Source organism: Scyliorhinus torazame, chromosome 8, assembly GCF_047496885.1.
Source record: "Scyliorhinus torazame isolate Kashiwa2021f chromosome 8, sScyTor2.1, whole genome shotgun sequence".
Classification (NCBI taxonomy): Eukaryota; Metazoa; Chordata; class Chondrichthyes; order Carcharhiniformes; family Scyliorhinidae; genus Scyliorhinus; species Scyliorhinus torazame.
In genome coordinates, this window is record NC_092714.1 from 269,721,020 (window position 1) to 269,746,771 (window position 25,752).

General features: G+C 47.3%; 1 protein-coding gene across 1 annotated transcript in view; it reads right to left on the reverse strand.

The window, feature by feature from the left end:
* Nucleotides 1–438: 438 nt before the first annotated feature.
* The window catches only part of LOC140428633 (double-strand-break repair protein rad21 homolog), a 135,274-nt gene continuing 109,960 nt past the window's right edge, over nt 439–25,752 (reverse strand). Inside the window, exon 14 of the mRNA XM_072515300.1 lies at nt 439–1,722. Within this exon, the coding sequence (XP_072371401.1) occupies nt 1,534–1,722 (189 nt within the window). The 3' untranslated portion in view covers nt 439–1,533. The remainder of the gene's footprint in view (nt 1,723–25,752) is intronic.

Here is a 25,752-nt window from a genome sequence, read left to right on the forward strand (position 1 = left end):
TACAGAGCTTGCCAGACCTGCTGAGTATTTCCAGCATTTTCTGTTTTTGTCAGATTTCTAATATCCTCAGTATGCTGTTTTGGTGCGATGTTCAATGTTTCTTTACCCAAAAGGTCAAGGTGTAGCTCATAGGAAGCTGGCTTTTGTGGTGGGCACAAATATTGGGAAGTAGCCTGAATTGGAACAACCTTGTTAGACCTAATGATCTTCTACTACTTTCGTGTTTGGATATTTGGGCGTACATGTGGTGGAGTGAATATTTAAATCCAATTTCTCAGCCAGATCGAAGCATATTTCTTGGCCTCTTATCAAGCTAATTTCTATAATTAATGCAGCAACATAATAAACTACTCTGCCAGCCCAGTGTTTGCAAACACCAGCAAACATTGTTTATTTACGTACAGAGGTTAAATATCGCAGCCAAAAACCATAGTTCCAAAGACCACAAAGAAAACACTCCCTATTGAGCAACAGAAGCAAGTACAGATTATTTTGTGGCAATTATTGTTAACCAAAAAACAAATTGCCTGCCTTCAAAGTTAATACAGCCATGAGGAATAATTGTAGCAAGTACAAAAACAAAGTGAAGCAAATCAAGCTATTTGCAAAAATAGAACTGCTATTAAGTACAAAAACAGTGCAAACGTAAAACTTTAAAACAAAAACCTTAAAATAATGTTTTATGTTGAAATTATTCTAATTATAAAGAAATGTATATATTTCTGAACACTCCCAATGATAATGGGACAGACAAATTGATAGAATGAGGACATAGACCAAGATAAACAAGTACATCAACAACCATAGATTTTTAAGGGTATTCTTGACTCAACTATTGGTTCACTTAGGTGATGTGAATACTGGAAACTGGATGGGTGCTCTTAGGGCTGTGCACTCCTCCCTGCTCTTTTCCTGTATTGTCTGAGCTCAGTTCAATATCTCCAGACACAGGACAAGGAGAATCTTCCCTAGTAAGTTAACTTAGCGGGGCTAAACATAGTGAGTAGAGGTACAGGACAAATAGATCAAAGTACCTATCTTGACGATCTGCTAACCTCACTATCTAATCAGTGTTAAGTAATGCCTGGTACTGCTATTACACTTCAGGCTGACCTTTGTTCAATGCTCTTTGAATTCTCTTCACAGGTTAAGCAATGTTCAAGTAATTAAGGGACAATGTTGACAACTACTTAAGTAGATCGCAGCTGGGAACCTTTTCTTTGCAGAGTCCAACTAATTCTGAGAATTGCTTTTGGATTGGTCAATGTGCTTTAATTTACTTGCAAGTGTTAAACCCTCTGGGAGGAACTCTCCCTTTAACTTTATCCTTAGATGAACTCTTCCTTTACCATAGGAGGACTGTGGTATTTCAGGTCAGAAATGTTTTTAAAAAATTATTTTGAGACATTTGTGATTTGAGGAATGGTTATCATTATCTGAATCATAAGTTCTAATGTAATATCAGAAGGTATAAAAATACTTCTTGTAATCCTGAAGGCTATGTTAAAGAGGCAAAAGGAAAACAATTTGTACTCAGAGGTAAAATGTTGCTCCTGGGGTTGCAATGATGTCAGTATAGGGTTCATTTTGGTGGAGTTCAAGCACCAACTGTTTCTTGAGCATCAGGAGACAGTAGAATTTAGCAGCAGCCTGTTTGCGATCATGGTCCCTGCACAGCTCCTGTAGGTTGAAAATCTTTGAACCTGTTCTTTGATGGATCCGCTAGAAAAAAGCAAAAGTAGAAGTAAAAGGAACTGCCGCTATATTTAACAGTAGAATTTAGCAGCAGCCTGTTTGCAATCGTGGTCCCTGCACAGCTCCTGTAGTTTGAAAATCTTTGCACCTGTGGGACATGTGTGGTCTCATCTGCCGTGAACTTGGCGTGGCAGCTGCGGACTCAGTCCAGCGCCGCCACAGTCAAGGAGGGCAGGGATGGACAAATTCGGGGCTGGGGGCACTGTGGTGGGGTGGTTGGGGCGCACGGGCCGGCTGAAGGGGGGGTCTATTTCATGGGCCGGGTCCGCAAGCGGCATCCGCCATGAAGCACGGCGCGGCTGCAGCAGGCCACCGCCGTGCGCATGCTTGGCCATGGACCCCGCAATTCTCCGGGCTGTATCGGCAGATAAAGCTGGATGCTCTCGTCTGCCTTCCTGCTAGCCCCCAGCAAAGCGGGGAATCGGTGGCTGTTTTGCGCCAGTTTTCCTGCCATTCCCATGTGATGTGGGGACATAGTCTCCAAATTGGAGAATCCAGCCCAGGGAGCACAGATAAGGGGCACATACTCTATGGCATGTCCACAGTGACACTTACCAACTTTTACAAGTGCACCACAGAAAGCATCCTATCTGGCTGCATCACAGCCTGGTATGGTAACTGCTTGACCCAAGGCCTCAAGAAACTTCAGAGAGTCATGAACACCACCCAGTCCATCACACAAACCCGCCTCCCAGCCATTGACTGTCTACACCTCCCGCTGCCTTGGGAAAGCGGGAAGCAGGGCAGCCTAATCAAAGACCCTTCCCACCCGGGTTACACATGAACAGACTCAAAAACAGCTTCTTCCCCGCGGTTACCAGACCCCTAAACGACCCTCTTATGGACTGATCTGATTAATACTACTGTTGTACACTTCACCCGATGTCTACGTATTTACATTGTGTACCTTGTGTTGCCCTATTACCTATTTTCTTCTTTTTTAAAAAAATATTTTTTATTAAGGTTTTTTAACAACACAATTTTTTCCCCTTACAAACAATAACCCCCCCCCCCCCCCCCCCCCCCCCCCCCGTAACAAAATAACGCAAAATCTCCCTGAGCAAGATATATACATACATGGCAAGATGGTATATTTACATAGCTTTATACACTGGCTCTTGGCCGCACGTACCGTTTCTCCCCATCCTCCATGCCATCTCCCGCTCGTCCATCCCCTCAAACAATCTCTCGTTTCCCCCCCCCCCCAGGGTTGCTGCTGCTGCTGACCGACCTTCTTCTAACGCTCCGCGAGATATTCTAGGAACGGTTGCCACCGCCTGTAAAACCCCTCTGTGCAGACCCTCTCAAAGCAAACTTAATTCTCTCCAATTTTATGAACCCCGCCATGTCATTAATCCAGGCCTCCAGGCTGGGGGGCTTCGCCTCCTTCCACAATAGCAAGACCCTTCGCCGGACTACTAGGGACGCAAAGGCCAGAATTCCGGCCTCTTTCGCCTCCTGCACTCCCGGCTCATCCACTACTCCAAATATTGCTAGTCCCCAGCTTGGCTTGACCCGGACTTTCACCACCTGGGATATTACTCCCGCCACACCTCTCCAGAACCCTTCCAATGCCGGGCATGACCAAAACATATGGACATGGTTCGCCGGGCTCCCTGAACATCTTTCACATCTATCCTCTACCCCAAAGAACCTACTCAGCCTCGCCCTCGTCAAATGAGCTCTGTGAACCACCTTAAATTGTATCAGACTGAGCCTGGCACACTAGGAGGAGGTATTGACCCTACCCAGGGCATCAGCCCATAGCCCTTCCACAATCTCCTCCTCCCATTTACCTTTCAATTCTTCTACTAGCGCTTCCCCCTCTTCTTTCATCTCTTGGTATATTTCCGACACCTTGCCCTCCCCGACCCATACCCCCGGGATCACCCTATCTTGAACTTCTTGTGCCGGGAGCAACGGAAATTCCCTCACCTGTCGCCTCACAAAAGCCCTCACCTGCATATATCTAAATGCATTTCCCGAGGGTAACTCAAATTTCTCCTCCAGTGCCCCTAGGCTCGCAAATGTCCCGTCAATGAACAGGTCCCCCATTCTTCTTATCCCCGCCCGATGCCAGCCTTGAAACCCCCCGTCCATCTTCCCCGGGACAAACCGGTGGTTACCCCTGATCGGGGACCACACCGATGCTCCCATTGCACCCCTGTGCCTTCTCCACTGGCCCCAGATCCTTAGTGTTGCCGCCACCACCAGGCTTGTGGTGTATTTTCATAGAATTTCATAGAATTTACAGTGCAGAAGGAGGCCATTCGGCCAATCGAGTCTGCACCGGCTCTTGGAAAGAGCACCCTACCCAAGGCCAACACCGCCACCCTATCCCCATAACCCAGTAACCCCACCCAACACTAAGGGCAATTTTGGACACTAAGGGCAATTTATCATGGCCAATCCACCTAACCTGCACATCTTTGGACTGTGGGAGGAAACCGGAGCACCCGGAGGAAACCCACGCACACACGGGGAGGATGTGCAGACTCCGCAGACAGTGACCCAAGCTGGAATCAAACCTGGGACCCTGGAGCTGTGAAGCAATTGTGTTATCCACAAGGCTACCGTGCTGCCCCTTTTTGTCGGCGAGAGCGGCAGCGGTGCCGTTACCAATGCCCCCAGGCCCGTTCCTTTACAGGACGCCATCTCCATCCTCTTCCATGCCACCCCCTCTCCCTCCATGACCCACTTGCGGATCATCGCCACGTTTGCTGCCCAGTAGTAACTCCCTAGGTTTGGCAAAGCCAACCCTCCTCGGTCCCTGCTGCGTTCCAAGAACCCTCTCCTAACCCTCGGGGTCTTATTTGCCCACACATACCCCATAATACTCCTACCTACTCTCTTGAAAAAGCCCTTGGTGATCACGATGGGGAGGCACTGAAACACGAACAAAAACCTCGGAAGGACCACCATTTTGACCGACTGCACCCTACCCGCCAGCGAGAGCGGGAGCATGTCCCATCTTTTAGAATCCTCCTCCATTTGCTCCACCACCCTCGTCAAATTCAGTTTATGTAGGGCCCCCCAACGTCTGGCTATCTGGATCCCCAGATACCGAAAACTCCTCTCCGCCCTCCTCAGCGGCAGTTCCCCTATCCCTTTCTTGGTCCCCTGCCTGTAATACAAAAAGCTCACTCTTCTCTACATTAAGCTTGTAGCCCGAGAACTCTCCAAACTCCTTCAGAGTCTGCATGACCTCCACCATCCCCTCCATTGGGTCCACCACGTATAGCAGCAGGTCATCCGCATATAGCGATACCCGATGCTCCTCTCCCCCGCGGACTATCCCCCTTCATTTCTTAGACTCCCTAAGTGATATGGCCAATGCAAACAACAGGGGGGACAGGGGGCACCCCTGCCTCGTCCCTCGGTACAGCCGAAAGTACTCCGACCTCCGCCGGTTCGTCACTACACTCGCCACCGGGGTGCTGTAAAGGAGCTTAACCCATCTAATATACCCTCCCCCGAACCCAAACCTGCGCAAAACCTCCCAGAGGTACTCCCACTCTACTCAGTCAAAGGCTTTTTCCGCATCCATACCTGCCACTATCTCCGCCTCTCCCTCCTCCGATGTCATCATTATCACGTTTAAGAGCTGCCGCACATTGGTATTTAACTGCCTGCCCTTTACGAATCCCGTTTGGTCCTCGTGAATCACCCCCGGGACACAGTACTCAATCCTAGTGGCCAGTACTTTCGCCAATAGCTTAGCATCCACATTAAGGAGCGAAATCGGCCTGTACGATCCACATTGCAGTGGATCCTTGTCTCGCTTTAGAATCAAGGAGATTGTCGCCTCCGACATTGTCTGGGGCAGGGTTCCCTCCTCTCTTGCCTCGTTGAAGGTCCTCACTAGTAGCGGGGCCAGCAGGTCCACATATTTTCTATAGAACTCCACCGGGAACCCGTCCGGCCCCGGGGCCTTCCCCCCCCCCCCCTGCATGCTCCCCAAACCCTTACTCAACTCCTCCAACCCAGTTGGTGCCCCCAAACCAACCGCCTCCTGCTCCCCCACCCTCGGGAACCCCAGCTGGTCCAGGAATCGCCTCATCCCCCCTTCCCCCCCCGGGGGCTGGGATCTGTACAGCTCTTCATAGAAGGCCTTGAATACCTTATTTATTTTTGTTGCACTTCGAACCGTGGCTCCCCTTCCATCTTTGATTCCCCCTATTTCCCTCGCTGCCACCCTCTTACGGAGCTGGTGCGCCCGCATCCGACTAGCCTTTTCCCCGTACTCGTAGGTCACCCCTTGCGCCTTCCTCCACTGTGCCTCCGCCTTGCCCGTGGTCAGCAGGTCAAACTCCGTCTGGAGCCGTCACCTTTCCCCAAGTAATCTTTCCTCCGGAGCCTCTGCGCATCTCCTGTCCACTCGCAAGATCTCCCCCACTAATCTCTCCCTTTCCATTCCCTCTGTCTTCTCCCTATGAGCCCTGATGGAGATCAGCTCTCCCCTGATCACCGCCTTCAACGCCTCCCATACCACCCCCACTCGCATCTCCCCGTTGTCGTTGGCCTCTAAGTACCTTTCAATACACCCCCTCACCTTCCCACACACCACCTCATCTGCCAGCAGTCCCAAATCCAGCCGCCACAGCGGGCGTTGGTCCCTCTCCTCTCCCAGCTCCAGTTCCACCCAGTGCGGGGCATGATCCGAAACGGCTATGGCCGAATACTCCGTCCCCTCCACTCTCGGGATGAGCGCCCTGCCCAGAACAAAGAAATCTATCCGGGAGTAAGCCTTATGTACGTGGTAGAAAAAAGAAAATTCCCTGGCCTGCGGTCTTGCAAACCTCCATGGGTCCACTCCCCCCATCTGATCCATAAAACCCCTGAGCACCTTGGCCGCCGCCGGTCTCCTTCCCGTCCTTGATCTGGAGTGGTCCAGTGCTGGGTCCAGCACTGTATTGAAGTCCCCTCCCATTATCAGTCCTCCTACCTCCAGGTCCGGAATGCGCCCCAACATGCGCTTCATAAATCCAGCATCATCCCATTTCGAGGCGTATACATTTACCAACACCACCCACGTCCCTTGCAACCTACCACTCACCATCACATATCTCCCTCCATTATCCGCTACAATAGTCTTGGCCTCAAATGACACATGCTTTCCCACGAGAATTGCCACCCCTCTATTTTTCGCGTCCAATCCCGAGTGAAATACCTGTCCTACCCATCCCTTTCTTAACCTGACCTGGTCCGCCACCTTCAGGTGTGTCTCTTCGAGCATTGCCACGTCTGCCTTCAGTCCCTTCAAGTGCGCGAACACTCGAGCCCGCTTCACCGGCCCATTCAGGCCCCTCGCGTTCCACGTTATCAGCCGGATTGGAGGGACTCTTCCCCCCCCCCCCCCCCCCCCCGCCGACTAGCCATCTCCTTTTCTGGGCCAGTCCCTTGTCCGTGCCTCCCTCACTCTCCAGTCCCCCAGCCGGGGGACCCCCGTCCCAGCCACCTCTTCTGTGTCCCGTTCTCTTTCGGCCAGTGCAGCGGCAACCCTTTCCCCCCTCCTCTTCCCCCCCCCCCCACCCCACCCCGCTAGATCCCCGTCTAGCTTTTTTGCTCCCTCCATATCCCTCCCGTAAGTCAGCTAACACCTGCTGACCCCGGCTTCCCCCGCCATCCCTTTGACCCCCCCGTGTGGGAATCTCCCAATCAATGTACATTCCTTCGTTCCCCTTCCCGCCTTTCTTGCCGCGCGCGGGAAAGAAAACCACGCGCTTTCCAAAGCCTGCCCCGCCCTCCATGGCGCAGCTCCTGTCGCGGCCTTGTCCCTCTCCCCCATCCCATATAACATTTCCTGCGTGTGGTTGACCCCCTATGTACAACAACCATCATACTTCAACCCTCAAACACCCCCCTCCCACACAAACCCTCAATTAGAGTCCAATTTTTCAGCTAGTATAAAGGTCCACGCCTCTTCGGGCGTTTCGAAGTAGTGGTGTTGGCCATTATATGTAACCCACAGTCGCGCTGGCTGCAACATTCCAAATTTCACTCCTTTCCGATGCAGCACCGCTTTGGCCCGGTTGAAATCTGTTCTCCGCTTAGCGACCTCCGCGCTCCAGTCTGGGTATATTCTGATCTCCGCATTGTCCCACTTGCTGCTCCGTTCCTTCTTGGCCCATTTCAGGACCCTCTCTCTGTCCGTAAACCGGTGAAATCTCACCACCATCGCCCTTGGCGGCTCATTTGCCTTGGGCTTCCTCGCTAGCACTCGGTGCATCCCATCCAGCTCCAGCAATCCCGGGGGGGCCTCCGCACCCATCAGCGTCCCGATCATTGTGCCCGCATATGCCGCGGCATGGGCCCCCTCCACTCCTTCTGGGAGACCCAGGATCCTCAAATTGTTTCTCCTTGACCTGTTCTCCAGGTCTTCGAGTCTTCCCGCCCACGTCTTGTGCAGCGCCTCGTGCCGCTCCACTCTCTCCGTCAGGCCCACGAGCTCGTCGTCGTTCTCACTCACTTTTTCCTGGATCTTCACCTCTTGGGCTTTCTGGGTTGCTCCAAGTCTTTCAATCATTGCCAGGATAGGCGCCATCATCTCCTTGTGCAGCTCCTCGAAGCAGCACTTGATGAACTCTTGCATCTCCTCTTTGTCCGTGGGCGCCGCCATTTTGCTTTTTTCCCTTCTTCTCCCGCTACTCCAGGGCTGCTTTTTTCGCCGTTTCGCTGCGGGTCCGGTCCATGCAGGTTAGTAGGGGACCTTTCTCCTTCCTTCCCCACGGGTTGGGTTTTTAAAAAGTGCCGTTGGGGCTCCGTTCGCGGGCCCAAAAGTCCGTCTTCGCGGGAGCTGCCGAATCGCGCGGCTTAGCTCCGCATCGTTGCAACCCGGAATATTACCTATTTTCTTTTCATGCACTAAATGATCTGTTTGAGCTGCGTGCAGAAAAATACTTTTCACTGTACCTTGACCATAAACCAATCCAATGACTGGTGATTTCACAGGTACATCTCCCCCGGTCTGTTTTATCTTCCCTATTTCCGTAATCTCCTTATTCCACACCTGTGTTAGGCGCCTCAATACCGACTGTTCTGTGCAGGTGGGGGTGGTCCTGTCAATGGTTTAGCACGCCTTCTTTCCTTCTTCAGTAGAATGTGATAAAGATCCAGTCCATCGGGGAATCAACACACCTAGATTTTGTCGATTAAAACTGGTCCGTATACCTCATTAAAATGTGTTCACAGGTGGTTAGCAAAGGACTTGGGATATTCGTCTTTCCTTTGCCTGCACCTATTCAAACCTTCTACCGCGTCCCCTCGACTGTATCCCACAGCTGTTAGTATTGCTGTTTTCATTTCCTTGAGTGTTCCCCCTCCTATGTTCTGAGGGTCTGGTAAGGCTGAGTGAACAGCTGAACCTAAACACATCAACAAGAGTTCCCCTCCTCATCCACATCCAAACTGTGAAGAACCCCTGTTGATGGGCGTAATTAAAGAACTCATGAGGATCTGCAGCCTGTTCATATATCAGGATCTTTTTTCCTATTTCTGATAACTGGGCACTGTATGTGACATATCGTACTCTATGCCCCTGGTCTGTGTTGTTGTAATGGGGTTCATAGGAATTGGAGGGAAGGGAATGGAGCTACAAAATTCAGACGAAAGAGGAGGGTCAGGCCACTCAATTTCCTCCCGATTGCTGTATTCTTGTGCGGCTACATCCAGTTCACCCCAATCTACCTCACCTTCCTCCATATTCTTTGATTCTACAACTCCAAAGCTGTACATCAGACCCCTCTGGATCTGGAGTTGTGACTTCAACTTATCTATCTCATGCTGACATCTCAAATGGCAGTGCTTTGATGTTGGGAAATTTTACTCGTTTGATGCAACACTTTTACGGTTGCTTATAAATCAGCACATCTCTCATTTAATTCCTCAACTTCCATCTGAACTGGGCTTCGTTCATTAACAGCTCGCTCCCTTTCCAGATAAGCTTTCTCAGTTTCCATTTGGAATTGGTTCATATGGACCAAATTCACCTGATTCTTTTGCACCTCTGTAAGTAATGTATACTGTGATATCGATAAATCTGATTTCGCAGATTCCAATTCAGGTCTCAAATTTTCTATCTCCATTTCTTTATCACTTAATTCTCACATGCAACTACGTATTGCTGTGGCTGTCTCGCATTAGACACGTGTTTTCTTAATGCTGAATGGGCTTCTTCCCACTATCGCTGTCTGACAGGTCCCAGACCCTTTAATTCTTTCCCCAAACTGTCTATTGATTTGGGCATTTATGGTTTAGATACCTTTTCCCATTCTAGCCGAGACTCAGCCATTTCTCAGGACTCAGTGAATCAAAACAGTAATTGACCGTTTTTTTTGGATTGCACACCGATCTGGTGGAGAGGAAGAGAAGAAAGTGTCTCTCCTTAATCCTTGTAAACTAATTTCCAGATACCTTTGTTGCTAGCGTCCCATCCGGTCTCTTGTCTAAACACTTGAGGTTTGCTGAACACCCCTCAAGGCTGATTTTCTTTTTCCCGTGGCTGCGAGATCCAGAGAAACAGAAACAATGTCTGGGAACAAGGAACAAACCAACATTGCGATGAAGCTGGATGGTGTCCAGAGAGGGATTGTCGGTGAAATCATCAAACGCTTCAAACAGAAAGGCTTCAAACTGGTCAATTACACTGATTCCTGTAAGCATTTGTTGTCTGGAGTTTAAAACCTACTCCGAACTGCTCCATACAATTGGAGCTTACGGTGGTGTTTCAGGTGACTGTTTCCTCCAGATGCTCCGGTTTCCTCCCACAAGTCCGAAAAGACGTGCTCGTTAGGTGAATTGGACATTCTGAATTCTCCCTCAGTGTACCCGAACAGGCGTCGGAGAGTCGCGACTAGGGGATTTTCACAGTAACTTCATTGCATTGTTAATGTAAGCCTACTTCTGACAATAAAGATTATTATTATTACTGGAGGCTAGCTTTGCCTATTAACCGTTAATCACTAATCTTCTGCACTAACAATGTGTCTGCAATGTCGGTGGTTTGAACACACCCTCAGAACTAATCAGCTACCCAGTCCTTTGCTTTATGCTCCCTCAGTCAATTAATTCTGGCTATCACATGGGGCTCACTGTCCTCTTAATTCAGGCTCAGGCTGAGTTACTGAGATGTTAACGCTGGACTAAACCGACTGCTCTGAACTGTCCCATCTGAGGTACCAAAATGTTGCTGCCCTTTACTGGCTTCAACTGACGAAAAAGACAATTCAGTCATAATGTAGATTCTACTCAATTCAAGCTTTATTTAACTCACTAAGACTTTAATTATGTGCTTATTTGAACAGTTACATTGGTTTCAAGGCTCACAACTTGAACTCAAAATACTACTTGTTAGAGATGCAAGGAACCTCTTTTAAATCCTTGTCTGACCTTTGTTTCCCTTTTTAACTTCAGTTCTGCTGGCTACTTCAATTGCTGACTTTGGTTTTTAAACTGAAACACCCCTGGTTTAATATGCTATTTGAACTGGTCCTTGATGCAGTGTGCTATGTGGCAGGGTCAAATGAACTTGGCTAGCTGCCAATAAGCTCTTCTGAAATTCTGGGGCATATCCTGCTCTTGATGTTGATTGGTGGAGCCTTCAGAAGATTCTGGAAGAACAGTCTTCATCTTATTTCAGTTCTGCTTAGATCTCAAGAGCAGCAAGAAGCAAGTTTGAATCACTAGCAGCTCTCTGCCTGTGAAAGTTCTACTCTTGATCAAGAGGCTGGGAAGCTAAATCAGATCTCTCTCTCATTTGATGACTAGGGACAAAATACCTTCCTCTATCTGCACAACCTGGGAGCTGTTGGTCAGCAATAATTTTGATTCTGATCAGACAACTGTGAAGCCAGAACTCTGAATTCTGTCCACCTGAGGGATTCTTCCTGAAGGTTCAGTATAACTTGGATGAGAATCCAGTCCAGTGCCACCTGCAGGCAGAAGGGTTCTTTGAAAATCAATTTTAAACTCTCATGTTGAGAACTTTAGATTTGACTCAGTGAGGCAGGTAGTCCATCTGATGGATGCAAGTTAGAATTGCACATACCCGAGGGGAATCTTCTGTGTGAAAGCCCAGGTCAGAAGAAGTAAAGGTGACTCCCAAGAGGAACCCTTACAGCCTGATGAAGGTTCTAGCTAGAAGTTCCAACCCATCTAGTGGTTTCAACACTTTGTTTCCTGAGAAGATCATTGTCCACAAAGACCTCAACCTCAGCAGCGAAGATACTCAAATCTCTCATTCCCAGTTTAATCCCCATTATTTTGATCCTTCCCTACCCCACTGTATGTCTGTCTTGTGTATGCGTGGGTGGAGAGTGGGATGGTGTTCGGGGAATAGTTACATTAGCAGACCATTGTTCTATTATTACCATGATATGTTTATCTCTTCTCCAGTTATAAAGTTTTTTTTATGTTTTACTTACAAATCTGGTACCAGCAAGTCATTGGAGCAGTCAAAGACTCCGGAAAACATACAAATTATTGGTTAATTCACTTGGGACTGAGCGCAGACCTGTGGGGCTGGAATTGACTGTGCACTGGCCCAGGGTGGTGTAACCGAGAGAACTGGCCAGGCTGCTCTAGAGGGTGTGCGCTGCTCTAAATTTTCAAACTCGGTGTCTCATCTTGCGAATGTTGATCCCAAGGTTATTGCTGCTGAAATCTTGGAAGCCTCTTCTTTTTGTAAGGTTTTTAGTTCTTAGTTATAAACATTCCTTTTGCACATAGGCATCATTCATCCTTGAGAGGCTTGTTTTCTCTGTTTCAACATGAAGTGTTATCAGTGAAAAGCCCGGACACAAAATGTTGTTCTGTTTCCCACAAAACTAATTTTGCTGAGTTGCAGTCTTCACACACAAGTCTATTAGCCTCTTTTACCATCATGCTTCATGGCACAATGTTAGTCATTTCTCTACTCAGCACAAGGATGTGTTGTGGCATGAACAATTGCACATATTTATTAACAACTTAGATGGTAGAATAGAAAGCCACATATCAAAGTTAACTGATGATACAAAGATAAGCATTGCAAACAAAAACATAAAATTAAAAAGAGATTTTAATAGATTAAGTGAATGGTAAAAACTACAAGAGAGCTTACACAAACTAGCGTTGTATTTCTTAGAATTTAGAAAGTTAAGGAATTATAGGGACATAGATAGAGTAGACAGGAAGAAACTTTTCCCCTTGGTGGAGGAATCAATGACCAGGGGCATAGATTTAAAGTAAGGGACAGGAGGTTATAATGGGGATGTGAGGAAGACCCTTTTGGGCCAGAGGGTGGTGTGAGTCTGGAACTCACTGTCTGAAAGGATGGTAGAGGCAGAGACCCTCCTAACATTTAAGAAATATTTAGGTGTGCACTTGCGATGCCAAGGCATACAAGGCTGTGTCGGAAAATGGGTTAGATAGTTAGGTGGTTGTTTTTGACTGGTGCACACATGATGGGCTGAAGGGTCTTTTCTGTTCTGTAGCCTCTATCACTCTGACCTGCTGAACATTTCCAGCACTTTTGGTTTTTATTTATATTGCCTGGCTTCCAATCAAACTTTCATAGCCACAGGACAGTTTTGTGGCTGTTTTCTCTGGCTAAGTTTAAAAGGTGCATGTTATAATCAGTGTAAAACCTAAACATTCTAAAGATAACCTGTCCAACTATTTTTAATTTTAATTAATTCTTGGGATTTCTGCATCACTGGCAAAGATGTCATTTATTACCCATTCATAGTTTTCCTGAATGCAGTGGTCTGCTAAGTCACTTCAAAGTGACCTATAAGCGGCACGGTAGCACAGTGGTTAGCACTGTTGCTTCACAGCGCCAGGGTCCCAGGTTCAATTCCCGGTTTGGGTCACTGTGTGGAGTCTGCACGTGCTTCCCATGTCTGCGTGGGTTTCCTCCGGGTGCTCCCGTTTCCTCTCGCAAGTCCCGAAAGAAGTGTTAGGTGAATTGGACATTCTGAATTCTCTCTCTGTGTACACGAACAGTGCGGAGTGTGGCGAATAGGGGCTTTTCACAGCAACTTCATTGCAGTGTTAATGTATGCCTACTTTTAACAATAAGAAAGATTATTATTATTAAGAGAAATTAAGAATCAACCATATTGGTGTGGGATTGGAATTATATATGGGCCAGACTGGGATTTGAGTTTTTTTAAAGAATAATAGTGAACCTGTTGAGTACCTAATGACAATCCACAGCTTCAAAACCAATTGTTTAAAACTGAATTCTAATTCTCAAGCTACTTACATTCTGCTGGATTAGTAGCCCAGGCCACGAGTAACACAACCACTATACTATTGTCAACCTCTCATTTGAAAGGTGGCACTTCTGACAGCGTAGATCTCCATCATTGCTGCACTGAAGTATCAGCCCAGATTATTTGCTAAAGAACCTGGAGTGGGACTTGAACCCACAACATTCTGAATCAAAATGCAGCCGATTGACACATGGCTGACCCTTTAAGGGTTACAGATATCTATCAGATTTTTTCCTCTCCGCCTCAGTGATGAGAATTATTGACGTGGCATCTCTGCTGTTGTACCATGGTCAGCGAGGTGGAGGAAGCAGTACTTGGTTTCTCGGTAGCAGCTCCAGCATGAATTCAACAGGGTTCAGAATCACAAAATAATAGTGCAGAAGAGGCCCTTTGGCCCATAGAGTCTGCACCAATGCATGAAAGCCATCTGACCTGCCCACCTAATATCATTTGCCTACACTTAGCCCATTGCCTTGAATGTTATGACGTGTCAAGTACTTATCCAGGTACTTTTTAAAGGATGTAAGGCAACCCGCCTCTACCATCCTCCCAGGCAGTGCATTCCAGACTGTCACCACCCTCCTCAAATTCCCACTAAACCGCCTGTCCCTCACCTTGAACTTGTGTCCCCCATAACAGACCCTTCAACTAAGGGGAACAGCTGCTCCCTATCCCTATCCACTATGCCTATCCATCCTGTCCATGCCCCTCATAATCTTGTACACTTCGATCAAGTCGCCCCTCAGCCTTTCTGCTCCAACGAAAACAACCCAAGCCTATCTAACTTCTCTTTGTAACTTAAATGTTCCATCCCAGGTAACATCCTGGTGAATCGCCTCTGCACCCCCTCCAGTGCAATCACATACTCCCTATAATGTGGTGACCAGAATTGAACATAGTGCCCCATATGCCTTTATCACCACTCTATTAACTGGTCCTTCTTCCATCAGAGATCTATGGACAAACACAAGTCATCCTCAACCCTGAGGATCCCTCCTAAGTAAGGAGACCAAAACTGTGCACAGTATTCTAGTTGTCATCTTACTAATGCTTTTGTTACAGTTGTAACAAGACTTCCTCAACTTTTGTACTCTTCACCAATGGACATTATTCCATTTGTCTTCCTAATTACTTGCTGTACATGCATGCTAATGCTTTATCATAGAATTCCTACAGTGAAGGAGACCATTCACCCCACTGAGTCTACACAGCCCTTCGAAAGACCACCCCACCTCGGCCCAATCCCCCGGCCTATCCCCGTAACCCCACCTAACCATTGGACACCAAGGGGCAATTTAGCATGACCAATCCACCTAACCTGCACATCGTTTGACTGTGGGAGGAAACCCACGCAGACACGGGGAGAATGTGCAAACTCCACAGACAGTCATCTGAATCGGAATTGAACCCGGGTCCCTATACTGTGAAGCAACCGTGCCATATAATTCATTCATGAAGATATCCAGATTCTTCTGCACCATTTAAATAATATTCTATTTTTCTACCAAGTGGACAACCTTACATTTCCTCCCATTATTCTCCATCTGTCATCCGCCCCCCCCGCCCCCCCCCCCCCCCCCCCCCCCCCCCCCAACTCACTTAATATATCCCTTTGCAGATTCATTATGCTTTCCCAACTATTCTTTCTGGGGAGATCTCACACCCCTCCAATGCCCAGCCTACCCTGCCCCCTCGTCAGGCAAAGCTTATTCCAACCAGCTGTGAACAGAAAAAGAAATCCCAGAGGTCCCCTTATCTATCACAACTGATTTAATATAGGATCTCATGGTTGAGGTGAATTTCCTTTCTGCCCCAAAAAAGGCTCAGTGAAAAAAAGCAGCAGAGAATTGATATATAAATGTGCTTGTGAATTCACAGACCTTTTGCTGTCCTACTAGCCAAGCTTTGGCAGGAGTCTGCCAGATGGCATTTGGATTTGTATAACTGTTGTTTGCGAGACAAACAGTAGCTATGGATACAAATAGGTGTTAGGCTGTTGCAGGATCGCTAATTATTCAAATTTTCTACAAACAGAATATCATCAAAAAAATGAATTTCATTCCGTAAACCCCAAGTTATAATTTACAGCTAAGTAATTACCTATGAAGTGGGGCTCAATTTCAGAAATATGGTGCTCTGAAGCCTACTTGTGACAATAAGCGATTTTCATTTCATTTCATTTTCAATGTAATCTATTGTAAATCAATTGAATCTAGCGTGACGAAGGAGACATGTAGTGCCTGATCCATTGTGTCTCCACACTGACCATAGCAGTGAAATGTCACAAACTGCTGCAGTATTATTGTCTCTCCTGCTGGTGGGAGTATTGTTCCATTAGATGCCAGAGAGCTCTGTGGCATCACCAACAGCAGCAGGTGGAACTGCACGTTACATCTTCAAAAGTGCAAGACCTCATGCATGAAATTTGCAACTCTGGCTGGAGAATAAAACGGCCGATATCATAGCAGATCGGCTGATGTACATCTACACTAGGTGGAGTAAAACGTCACCTCAGCAGTGGCACAAAATTAGTGGTGTCAGGTCAGTCACCCGTTGTACGTAGCATCTGATATTCAGTACCATTGCAGTCAAGGGTACTCTCCAGGTTACTCTGCTTTGTAACATGTTAGTTATACTACCAAGTATGACACTCATTTTACAAGCAATGTAATACATAATATACTTAATCTCTATTTTTCTCCCACATCTTGTATTTTCTCAGGCCATTCTCTGCATCTCCACTGATTTTCCTTTCTTTGTACATGCTCAGAATTTTCTCATTGTGAAGTTAATCTGCACACTGGACCCATTCTTTCATGGTTCTCTTCACTATATTTCCTCTCTTCTGAACCTGGCCTAATCTATCTGTATGATACATAACTGTTCCTTTATCTCACTCACGTTTCTTCAAAGCATAAAATAGCAGCACATTTGGATTAAATTAGGTCGGACAAAATGCACAGAAACAGCTCATTTGGCCCAAAGGGTTCATGCTGTGCTTATACTCCACTCAAACCTCTCCCAACTTTCTTCATCAAAATGGACTATCATAACCATCTATTAATTCCTTTCTCCCTCAAATGTTTGTCTACCTTCCCTGTAAATCATTTAGGAGGGTCATTTAGGAGTCTGGTAACAGCGGGGAAGAAGCTCAAAAACAGCTTCTTCCCCGCTGTTACCAGACTCCTAAATGACCCTCTTATGGACTGACCTCATTAACACTACACCCTGTATGCTTCATCCGATGCCGGTGCTTATGTAGTTACATTGTATACCATTTGATGCCCTATTATGTATTTTCTTTTATTCCCATGTACTTAATGATCTGTTGAGCCGCTCGCAGAAAAATACTTTTCACTGTATCTTGGTACAAGTGACAATAAACAAATCCAATCCAATCCAAATGCATTTATACTATTCAGGACACCCACTCATTCCCTGTCGTAGCGCATTTCACATTCTTATGATTGTCTGGATAAGGAAGTTTATTCTGAATTGCTTGGTGACTATCTTATATTCATGGCCTGTAGTTACGACATTGACTTGAACTTTCATCCTAGAGGCGGGGAATGAGAGTCGGGAAAATTTCTGGCTCAGCTTGCCTGCCTCAGGAGAAGTGGCTCACAACAGGATCTGGTTGCGGGTTCCAGGATGGAGTCAGGTCAGCCAATCTGAGAAAATGTTTGGAGGCAGCCATGGGGGAAGCTTGGTGCCAAGGTGGTATGTTTAAAAGGTTTGCCTTGCTGCTGTGGGACTTAACCTCAGTTGAAATGAATACAAAGGTAGGGAGTTTATGATTGAATTGTACAGGACACTGATCAGATCACATCTGGAGTATTGTGTACAGTATTGGTCTCCTTATGTAAGAAAGGATGTGAATGCATTAGAAGCAGTTAGGGAAGGTGTACTAAACTAATATCAGGAATAGGCAGGTTATCTTATGAGGAAAGATTGGACAGGCTCGGCTTGTTTCTGCTGGAGTTCAGAGGAGTAAGAGGAGACCTGGGGCGAGATTCTCCGACCCCCCGCCGGGTCGGAGAATCGCCGGGGGCTGGCGTGAATCCCGCCCCCACCGGTTGCCGAAGTCTCCGGCACTGGAGATTCGGCGGGGGCGGGAATCGCGCCACGCCGGTTGGCGGGCCCGCCCGCGCGATTCTCCGGCCCGGATGGGCAGAAGTCCCGCCGCTAAAATGCCTGTCCCGCCGGCGTAAATTAAACCACCTACCTTACCGCCGGGACAGGCAGGCGGGCTCCGGGGTCCTGGGGGTCGCGGGGCGATCTGGCCCCGGGGGGTGCCCCCACGGTGGCCTGGCCTGCGATCGGGGCCCACCGATCCGCAGGCGGGCCTGTGCCGTGGGGGCACTCTTTCCCTTCCGCCTCCGCCACGGTCTCCACCATGGCGGAGGCAGAAGAGTCTCCCTCCACTGCGCATGCGTGGGAAGCTGTCAGTGGCCGCTGACTCTCCCGCGCATGCGCCGCCCGGAGATGTCATTTCCGCGCCAGCTGGCGGGGCACCAAAGGCCTTTTCCGCCAGCTGGCGGGGCGGAAATATGTCCGGCGCCGAGCTAGCCCCTTAATGTTGGGGCTCGGCCCCCAAAGATGCGGAGCATTCCGCACCTTTTGGGGCGGCGCGATGCCCGTCTGATTTGCGCCGTTTTGGGCGCCAGTCGGCGGACATCCCGCCGTTTCCGGAGAATTTCGCCCCTGATTCGGAACACAAGATCCTGAGGGGTATTGATGTGGTGAGGTTGCTTCCTCCAAATCCAATCCAATCTAATGTTGTGGGAGAATCTATAACTAGGGGTCACAGTTTAAAAATATGGGTTTGTCCATTTAAGACAAAGATGAGAATAATTGATTTCTCTCAGAGGGTCACGAGTCTTTGGAATTCCCTTCCTTGAAAGACAGTGGTAACAGAGTCTTTGAATGTTTTCAAGACAGAGGTCGATGGATTCTTAGTAAACAATGGGAAAGGTTACTTGGGATAGGCAGGAGGAAACAGTCAGATCAGCCACGGTCATATTGAATTCTGGAGCAGACTTGAAGGACCAAATGGGGTATTCCTATTTCTTGTTCAATAAAAACACAAAGGGCTTCTAAACTTCACCCCCACCCCCCAAGCACTGCCTCTGCCACCTTATGCCCCCCACTCAACCCCTATGGCCCCTCATATCCCCAATTCCAAGCTCTGCCCTTCCACCCACCCCCTCTCGCACATCCCCCTATAGCTCCTCATTCTACGAATGCCAATCTATGCTTCTTCCATGTCCACTGACCTACTATACACTTGTTAGGAAAATAAAGGTAGTTTTAAAGGATTTATATTTGCATTGATAAACATATGAAATAAGGTATAGTTTTAGATGGGTTTGATTTAATGTTTCTGTGCCTGGAAGGAACCTATAGTTAGATTCATGATGGCCAAAGCTGTCTCTGCGTGTGACAGTTGGTTTCAATTCCAACTAGGATTCTACTGTGATCGAGAGAGCTACGGCATGAAGAATAAACACAGTTGCTTAGCAACTAGAGGCCCTTGTAAGAAAAAAGTTTTCTTTTATTCTTTAGATTTAGCTGGAAGCTACAACAGTTGGTGATAGACAGCTAGAACATGTCTCTCAGCCTTGCTAGAAGGAAAGGCATACAATGGAGTAATGGTTAAGAAAGCCAGTGCAAGAAATGTAAAGGACAGCTACTTATGGAAACTAGAGAAAGGAAAAAGAGTTTTCAGGGAGCCTAACTTTAAAGTAATAAAGAGAAACTGGGAGCAGAACAGGGTACTGTTCATTTCAAGTCACAGAACTGTAAAGGTGCTGGCTAGTGAGAAGTCAGAATGATATCTGAAGTGGTTGTAAGGGGTGTCATTCTCCGACCCCCCGCCGGGTCGGAGAATGGCCGTAGGCCGCCATGAATCCCGCCCCCGCCGAAGTCTCCGGTATCGGAGATTGGGCAGGGGCGGGAATCGGGCCGCGCCGGTTGGCGGGACCCCCCGCTGGATTCTCCGGCCCGGATGGGCCGAAGTCCCGCCCAGAAATTGCCTGTCCCGCCGGCGTAAAACAAACCTGGTATTTACCGGCGGGACCAGGCGGCGTGGGCGGGCTCTGGGGGGGGGGGGGGGGGCACGGGGCGATCTGACCCCGGGGGGTGCCCCCACGGTGGCCTGGCCCGCGATCGGGGCCCACCGATCCGCGGGCGGGCCTGTGCCGTGGGGGCACTCTTTCCCTTCCGCCTCCGCCAAGGCCTCCACCATGGCGGAGGCGGAAGAGACTCTCCCCACTGCGCATGCGCGGGAAACTGACAGCGGCCGCTGACGCTCCCGCGCATGCCCCGGGAAACTGTCAGCGGCCGCTGACGCTCCCGCGCATGTGCCGCATTTCCGCGCCAGCTGGCGGGGCAACAAACGCCATTTCCGCCAGCTGGCGGGGCGGAAATCCCTCCGGCGTCGGCCTAGCCCCTCAATGTTGGGGCTAGGCCGCCAAAGATGCGGAGCATTCCGCACCTTTGGGCCGGCGCGATGCCCGTCTGATTGGCGCTGTGTTTGGCGCCAGTCGGCGGACATCGCGCCGTTGGGGGAGAATTTCGCCCCTGGTTTGTGATGTCTTATTACACTTTGAGATGTTAATTGAAATAATTGTGGAGAAATCGGTGGCTAGATATTGGAATTTGTGTGTGTAAAAGCAGTCAAGTCAAATAAATCCTAAAAGAGGTTGAAGTAAAACCTGGAATGGATTCACTGGTAGAACTGGAGTGGAAGGTCTGTTCATAACAAAGAAAATTACAGCACAGGAACAGGCCCTCCCAGCCTGCGCCGATCCAGATCCTTTATCTAAACCGGTCTTCTATTTTCCAAGGATCTACTTCCCTCTGTTCCCCACCCGTTCATGTAAAACTGGTAAAAACTGGGCGGCATGGACTGGTTGGGCCGAAGGGCCTGTTTCCATGCTGTAAACTTCTATGATTCTATGCATCTTAAATGATGCTATTGTGCCCGCCTCTACCACCTCCGCTGGCAAAGCGTTCCAGGCACCCACCACCCTCTGCGTAAAAAAACTTTCCACGCACATCTCCCTTAAACTTTCCCCCTCTCACCTTGAAATTGTGACCCCTTGTAATTGACACCCCACTCTTGGAAAAAGCTTGTTCTATCCACCCTGTCCATACCTGTCATAATTTTGTAGACCTCAATCAGGTCCCCCCATAACCTTCGTCTTTCCAACGAAAACAATCCTAATCTACTCAATCTTTCTTTATAGCTAGCACCCTCCATACCAGGCAACATCCTGGTGAACCTCCTCTGCACCCTCTCTAAAGCATCCACATCCTTCTGGTAATGTGGCGACCAGAACTGCACGCAGTATTCCAAATGTGGCCTAACCAAAGTCCTATACAACTGTAACATGACTTGCCGACTCTTGTACTCAATACCCCGTCCGATGAAGGCAAGCATGCTGTATGCCTTCTTGACCACTCTATCGACCTGCGTTGCCACCTTCAGGGTACAATGGACCTGAACTCCCAGATCTCTCTGTACATCAATTTTCCCCAGGACTTCTTCCATTGACCGTATAGTCCGCTCTTGAATTAGATCTTCCAAAATGCATCACCTCGCATTTGCCTGGATTGAATTCCATCTGCCATTTCTCTGCCTAACTCTCCAATCTATCTATATTTTGCTGTATTCTCTGACAGTCCTCCTCGCTATCTGCAACTCCACCAATCTTAGTATCATCTGCAAACTTGCTAATCAGACCATCTATACCTTCGTCCAGATCATTTATGTATATCACAAACAACAGTGGTCCGAGCACGGATCCCTGTGGAACACCACTAGTCACCTTTCTCCATTTTGAGACACTCCCTTCCACCACTACTCTCTGTCTCCTGTTGCCCAGCCAGTTCTTTATCCATCTAGCTAGTACATCCTGAACCCCATACGACTTCACTTTTTCCATCAGCCTGCCATGGGAAACTTTATCAAATGCCTCACTGAAGTCCATGTATATGACATCTACAGCCCTTCCCTCATCAATTAACGTTGCCATTTCCTCAAAGAATTCTATTAGGTTTGTAAGACATGACCTCCCCTGCACAAAACCATGCTGCCTATCACTGATATTTTCTTCCAAATGTGAATAGATCCTATCCTTCAGTATCTTCTCCAACAGTTTGCCTACCACTGACGTCAAGCTCACAGGTCTATAATTCCCTGGATTATCCCTGCTACCCTTCTTAAACAAAGGGGCAACATTAGCAATTCTCCAATCCTCAGGGACCTCACCCGTGTTCAAGGATGCTGCAAAGATATCTGTTAAGGCCCCAGCTATTTTGTCCCTCACTTCCCTCAGTAACCTGGGATAGATCCCATCCGGACCTGGGGACTTGTCCACCTTAATGCCTTTTAGAATACCCAAAACTTCCCCCTTCCTTATGCCGACTTGACCTAGAGTATTTAAACATCCATCCCTAGCCTCAACATCCGTCATGTCCCTCTCCTTGGTGAATACCGATGCAAAGTACTCATTAAGAATCTCACCCATTTCCTCTGACTCCACGCATAAATTCCCTCTTCTGTCTTTGAGTGGGCCAATCCTTTCTCTAGTTACCCTCTTGCTCCTTATATACGAATAAAAGGCTTTGGGATTTTCCTTAACCCTGTTAGCCAAAGATATTTCATGACCCCTTTTAGCCCTCTTTATTGCGCGTTTGAGATTTGTCCTACTTTCCCGATATTGCTCCAAAGCTTCATCAGTTTTAAGTCGCCTAGATCTTTTGTATGCTTCCTTTTTCATCTTAGCTAGTCTCACAATTCCACCCGTCATCCATGGTTCCCTAATCTTGCCATTTCTATCCCTCATTTTCACAGGGACATGTCTGTCCTGCACCCTAATCAACCTTTCCTTGACTCCCACATTTCAAATGTGGATTTACCCATAAACAGCTGCTCCCAATCCACATTCCCTAGCTCCTGCCGAATTTTGTTACACTTGGCCTTTCCCCAATTTAGCACTCTTCCTTTAGGACCACTCTCGTCTTTGTCCTTGAGTATTCTAAAACTTACGGAATTGTGATCGCTATTCCCAAAGTAATCACCGACTGAAACTTCAACCACCTGGCCGGGATCATTCCCCAATACCAGGTCCAGTATGGCCCTTTCCCGAGTTGGACTATTTACATACTGCTCTAAAAAACTCTCCTGGATGCTCCTTACAAATTCTGCTCCATCTACGCCTCCAACACTACATGAGTCGCATTCAATGTTGGGGAAGTTGAAATCTCCCATCACGACCACCCTATTGTTCCTACAGTTTTCTATAATCTGTCTACATATTTATACCTCTACTTCACGCTCGCTTTTGGGAGGCCTGTAGTAAAGTCCCAACAATGTTACTGCACCCTTCCTATTTCTTAGCTCTACCCATATTGCCTCAGTGCTCGAATCCGCCATCGTGCCCTCCTTAATCACAGCTGTGATATCATCTCTGACCAGTAATCCAAACTCCTCCAACTCTTTTACTTCCCTCTCTATCCCCCCTGAAGCATCTATACCCTGGGATATTTAGTTACCAGGAATAACAACCTGGAAAGGAATAACATTCCTTTGGAAAACATGGAGTGGAGTTCAGAATGCAACCTGTTAATTGAAAGCCTTATTACGAGAGAAGGTTTTAAAACATGTTTTTCGGAGCGGAGTGTGTGTTTGACCACATCCAATCCGTGTTGTAAAAAAGGACTTTGTATGTTAATGAGAACATTGTAGCTTCAAATGTACTTTGTCATCCCATTAATCTTAAAACTTGTGTGTAATTGTTAAGCTAAGGAAGGAGTAAAGGAGTATTGTACTATAATCCAATTTATCCATGTTTAATGAATGTTTTTGGTAAAACTAATTAGCGGTCCTGTGACACTGTTCTTCCATGTTTGATTAAAAAAAAGGTAAAAGTCACTGGGTGAATTCTCCACTGTCGGGATTCTCTGTTACGCCGGCAACGCACCCACGCCCAGGGATTTCCCGATGACATGGGGCTGTCCACAATGGGAATTCCCATTGGCCGGCTCGCGGGACGGAGAATCCCACCCATGATCTTTTGAGCCAGGGTTCCATTCTGGGATCTTCCAGTCCAGTTTTATCAACTGGGAAAAAATATGGTATAGAACCAATGACCCCTATGGTCTTCAAAAAAAATGCTTTAAACAAAATAATTCATAACTTTTTACTGTGTTTAAAAAAAGCTATTTCACTAGAAGACAATACAATGTCAATCATCCAGACCCTTTAAAGGGACAACAAAAACCACAAGCCCATGAAACCACTTAACCTTGTGTAAATAAACATTGTGAAATTGACCAGAGATCAGAGAATCGGAGCTGTCAATCAAGCAATGCTTCTCTGGGGCATAGATATTTCAACAAGAGTAATGATTGTCTGTGCTCAGAGCTCATGGGGAAAGGGGGTACTGCGCATGCACAACACAGTCTGGCATACTGCACAGTGGACTCAGATGCAGGACAATTTTATAAAATAAGGGATAGTTGATCATCCCATATCTCATTCCCAAGAACCAAGTCCAGAAGTCCCTCTAGTTGGACTGCAAATCTATTGCTGTAGAAAGTCTTACTGGGACATGAGAGAGTGCAGAGATGATTTAAAGGACAATAGCAGAAGTGCAAGGGTATACATATCAGGAATGATTAACTGGCTGGGTCAATTTTCTCTTGAAGAAAGAGGCGTGACCTAATAGAGGTTTCTAACATTCTGAAAGGTTTCCACAATGCCAAGTGGAAATATAAGTTTGTGGCTATAACACAGACCTGGCTCAAGAAGGGCAGGACTTGGTGTTAAATATTCCTGGATACAAGGTGTTCAGAAAAGATAGGAAAGAAAGAAAAGGGGTAGGTTAGCAATATTGATTAAGGAGAGCATCGCAGTGCTGGAAAGAGAGAATGTCCCAGCAAGGTCAAGGACAGAATCTATTTGGCTAGAGCTAAGGAACAAAAATGGTGCAATTAGATTGCTCGGTAGTCTATAATGGACTGGATGTACAGGAACAAATTTGCAAAAAAATTAGAGAAAGGTGCAAGAATTATAGAGTAGTTTCATCATATGTATGTCATTGTATATCATCTTAAAACATTTAATATTATAGTCACTATTGCCTAGATGTTCCCCTACTTTAATTTCTCTTATCTGATTCATTCACCATTACTAGATCCAAAAGCAAATCTTCCTTTGTTTGGCTGTTCACTTATTGGGTTGGAAAGGAGTCATGTACTCTTGTAGGAACTTTAATTCCTTTAACTACATCATTTGTCCATTTCATATCAGGCTAGTGGAAATTCTCCATGATTATTATTTCATGTTATTAAGCAATTCCCTAATCTGTCCGCGTATCTCTCCCTTCCACATAAGGTGGTCTGTAGATTACACCTATTAGTACGATAGATAATTTATTACTTTTTATCTTTAGAAACATGGATTATATTTTTGTCTTGCTAATAGCTGTGTCCCTGTTTCCTACTACTATCATGTTGTCCCTAGGTTAGGTGGCGTTATGGGGTTACGGAGATAGGACGAGGTGTGGGTCTAGGTAGGGTGTTCTTTTGGAGGTTCAGTGCAGACTGGATGGGCCGAATAGCCTCCTTCTGCACTGTCGGGATTCTATTAAGAACAGCTACTCCACCACCCATTTCCCCCCTCTATTTTATAATCTGCATTGCTTAATTCACAGCCCTGATTTTTCTGTGGCCA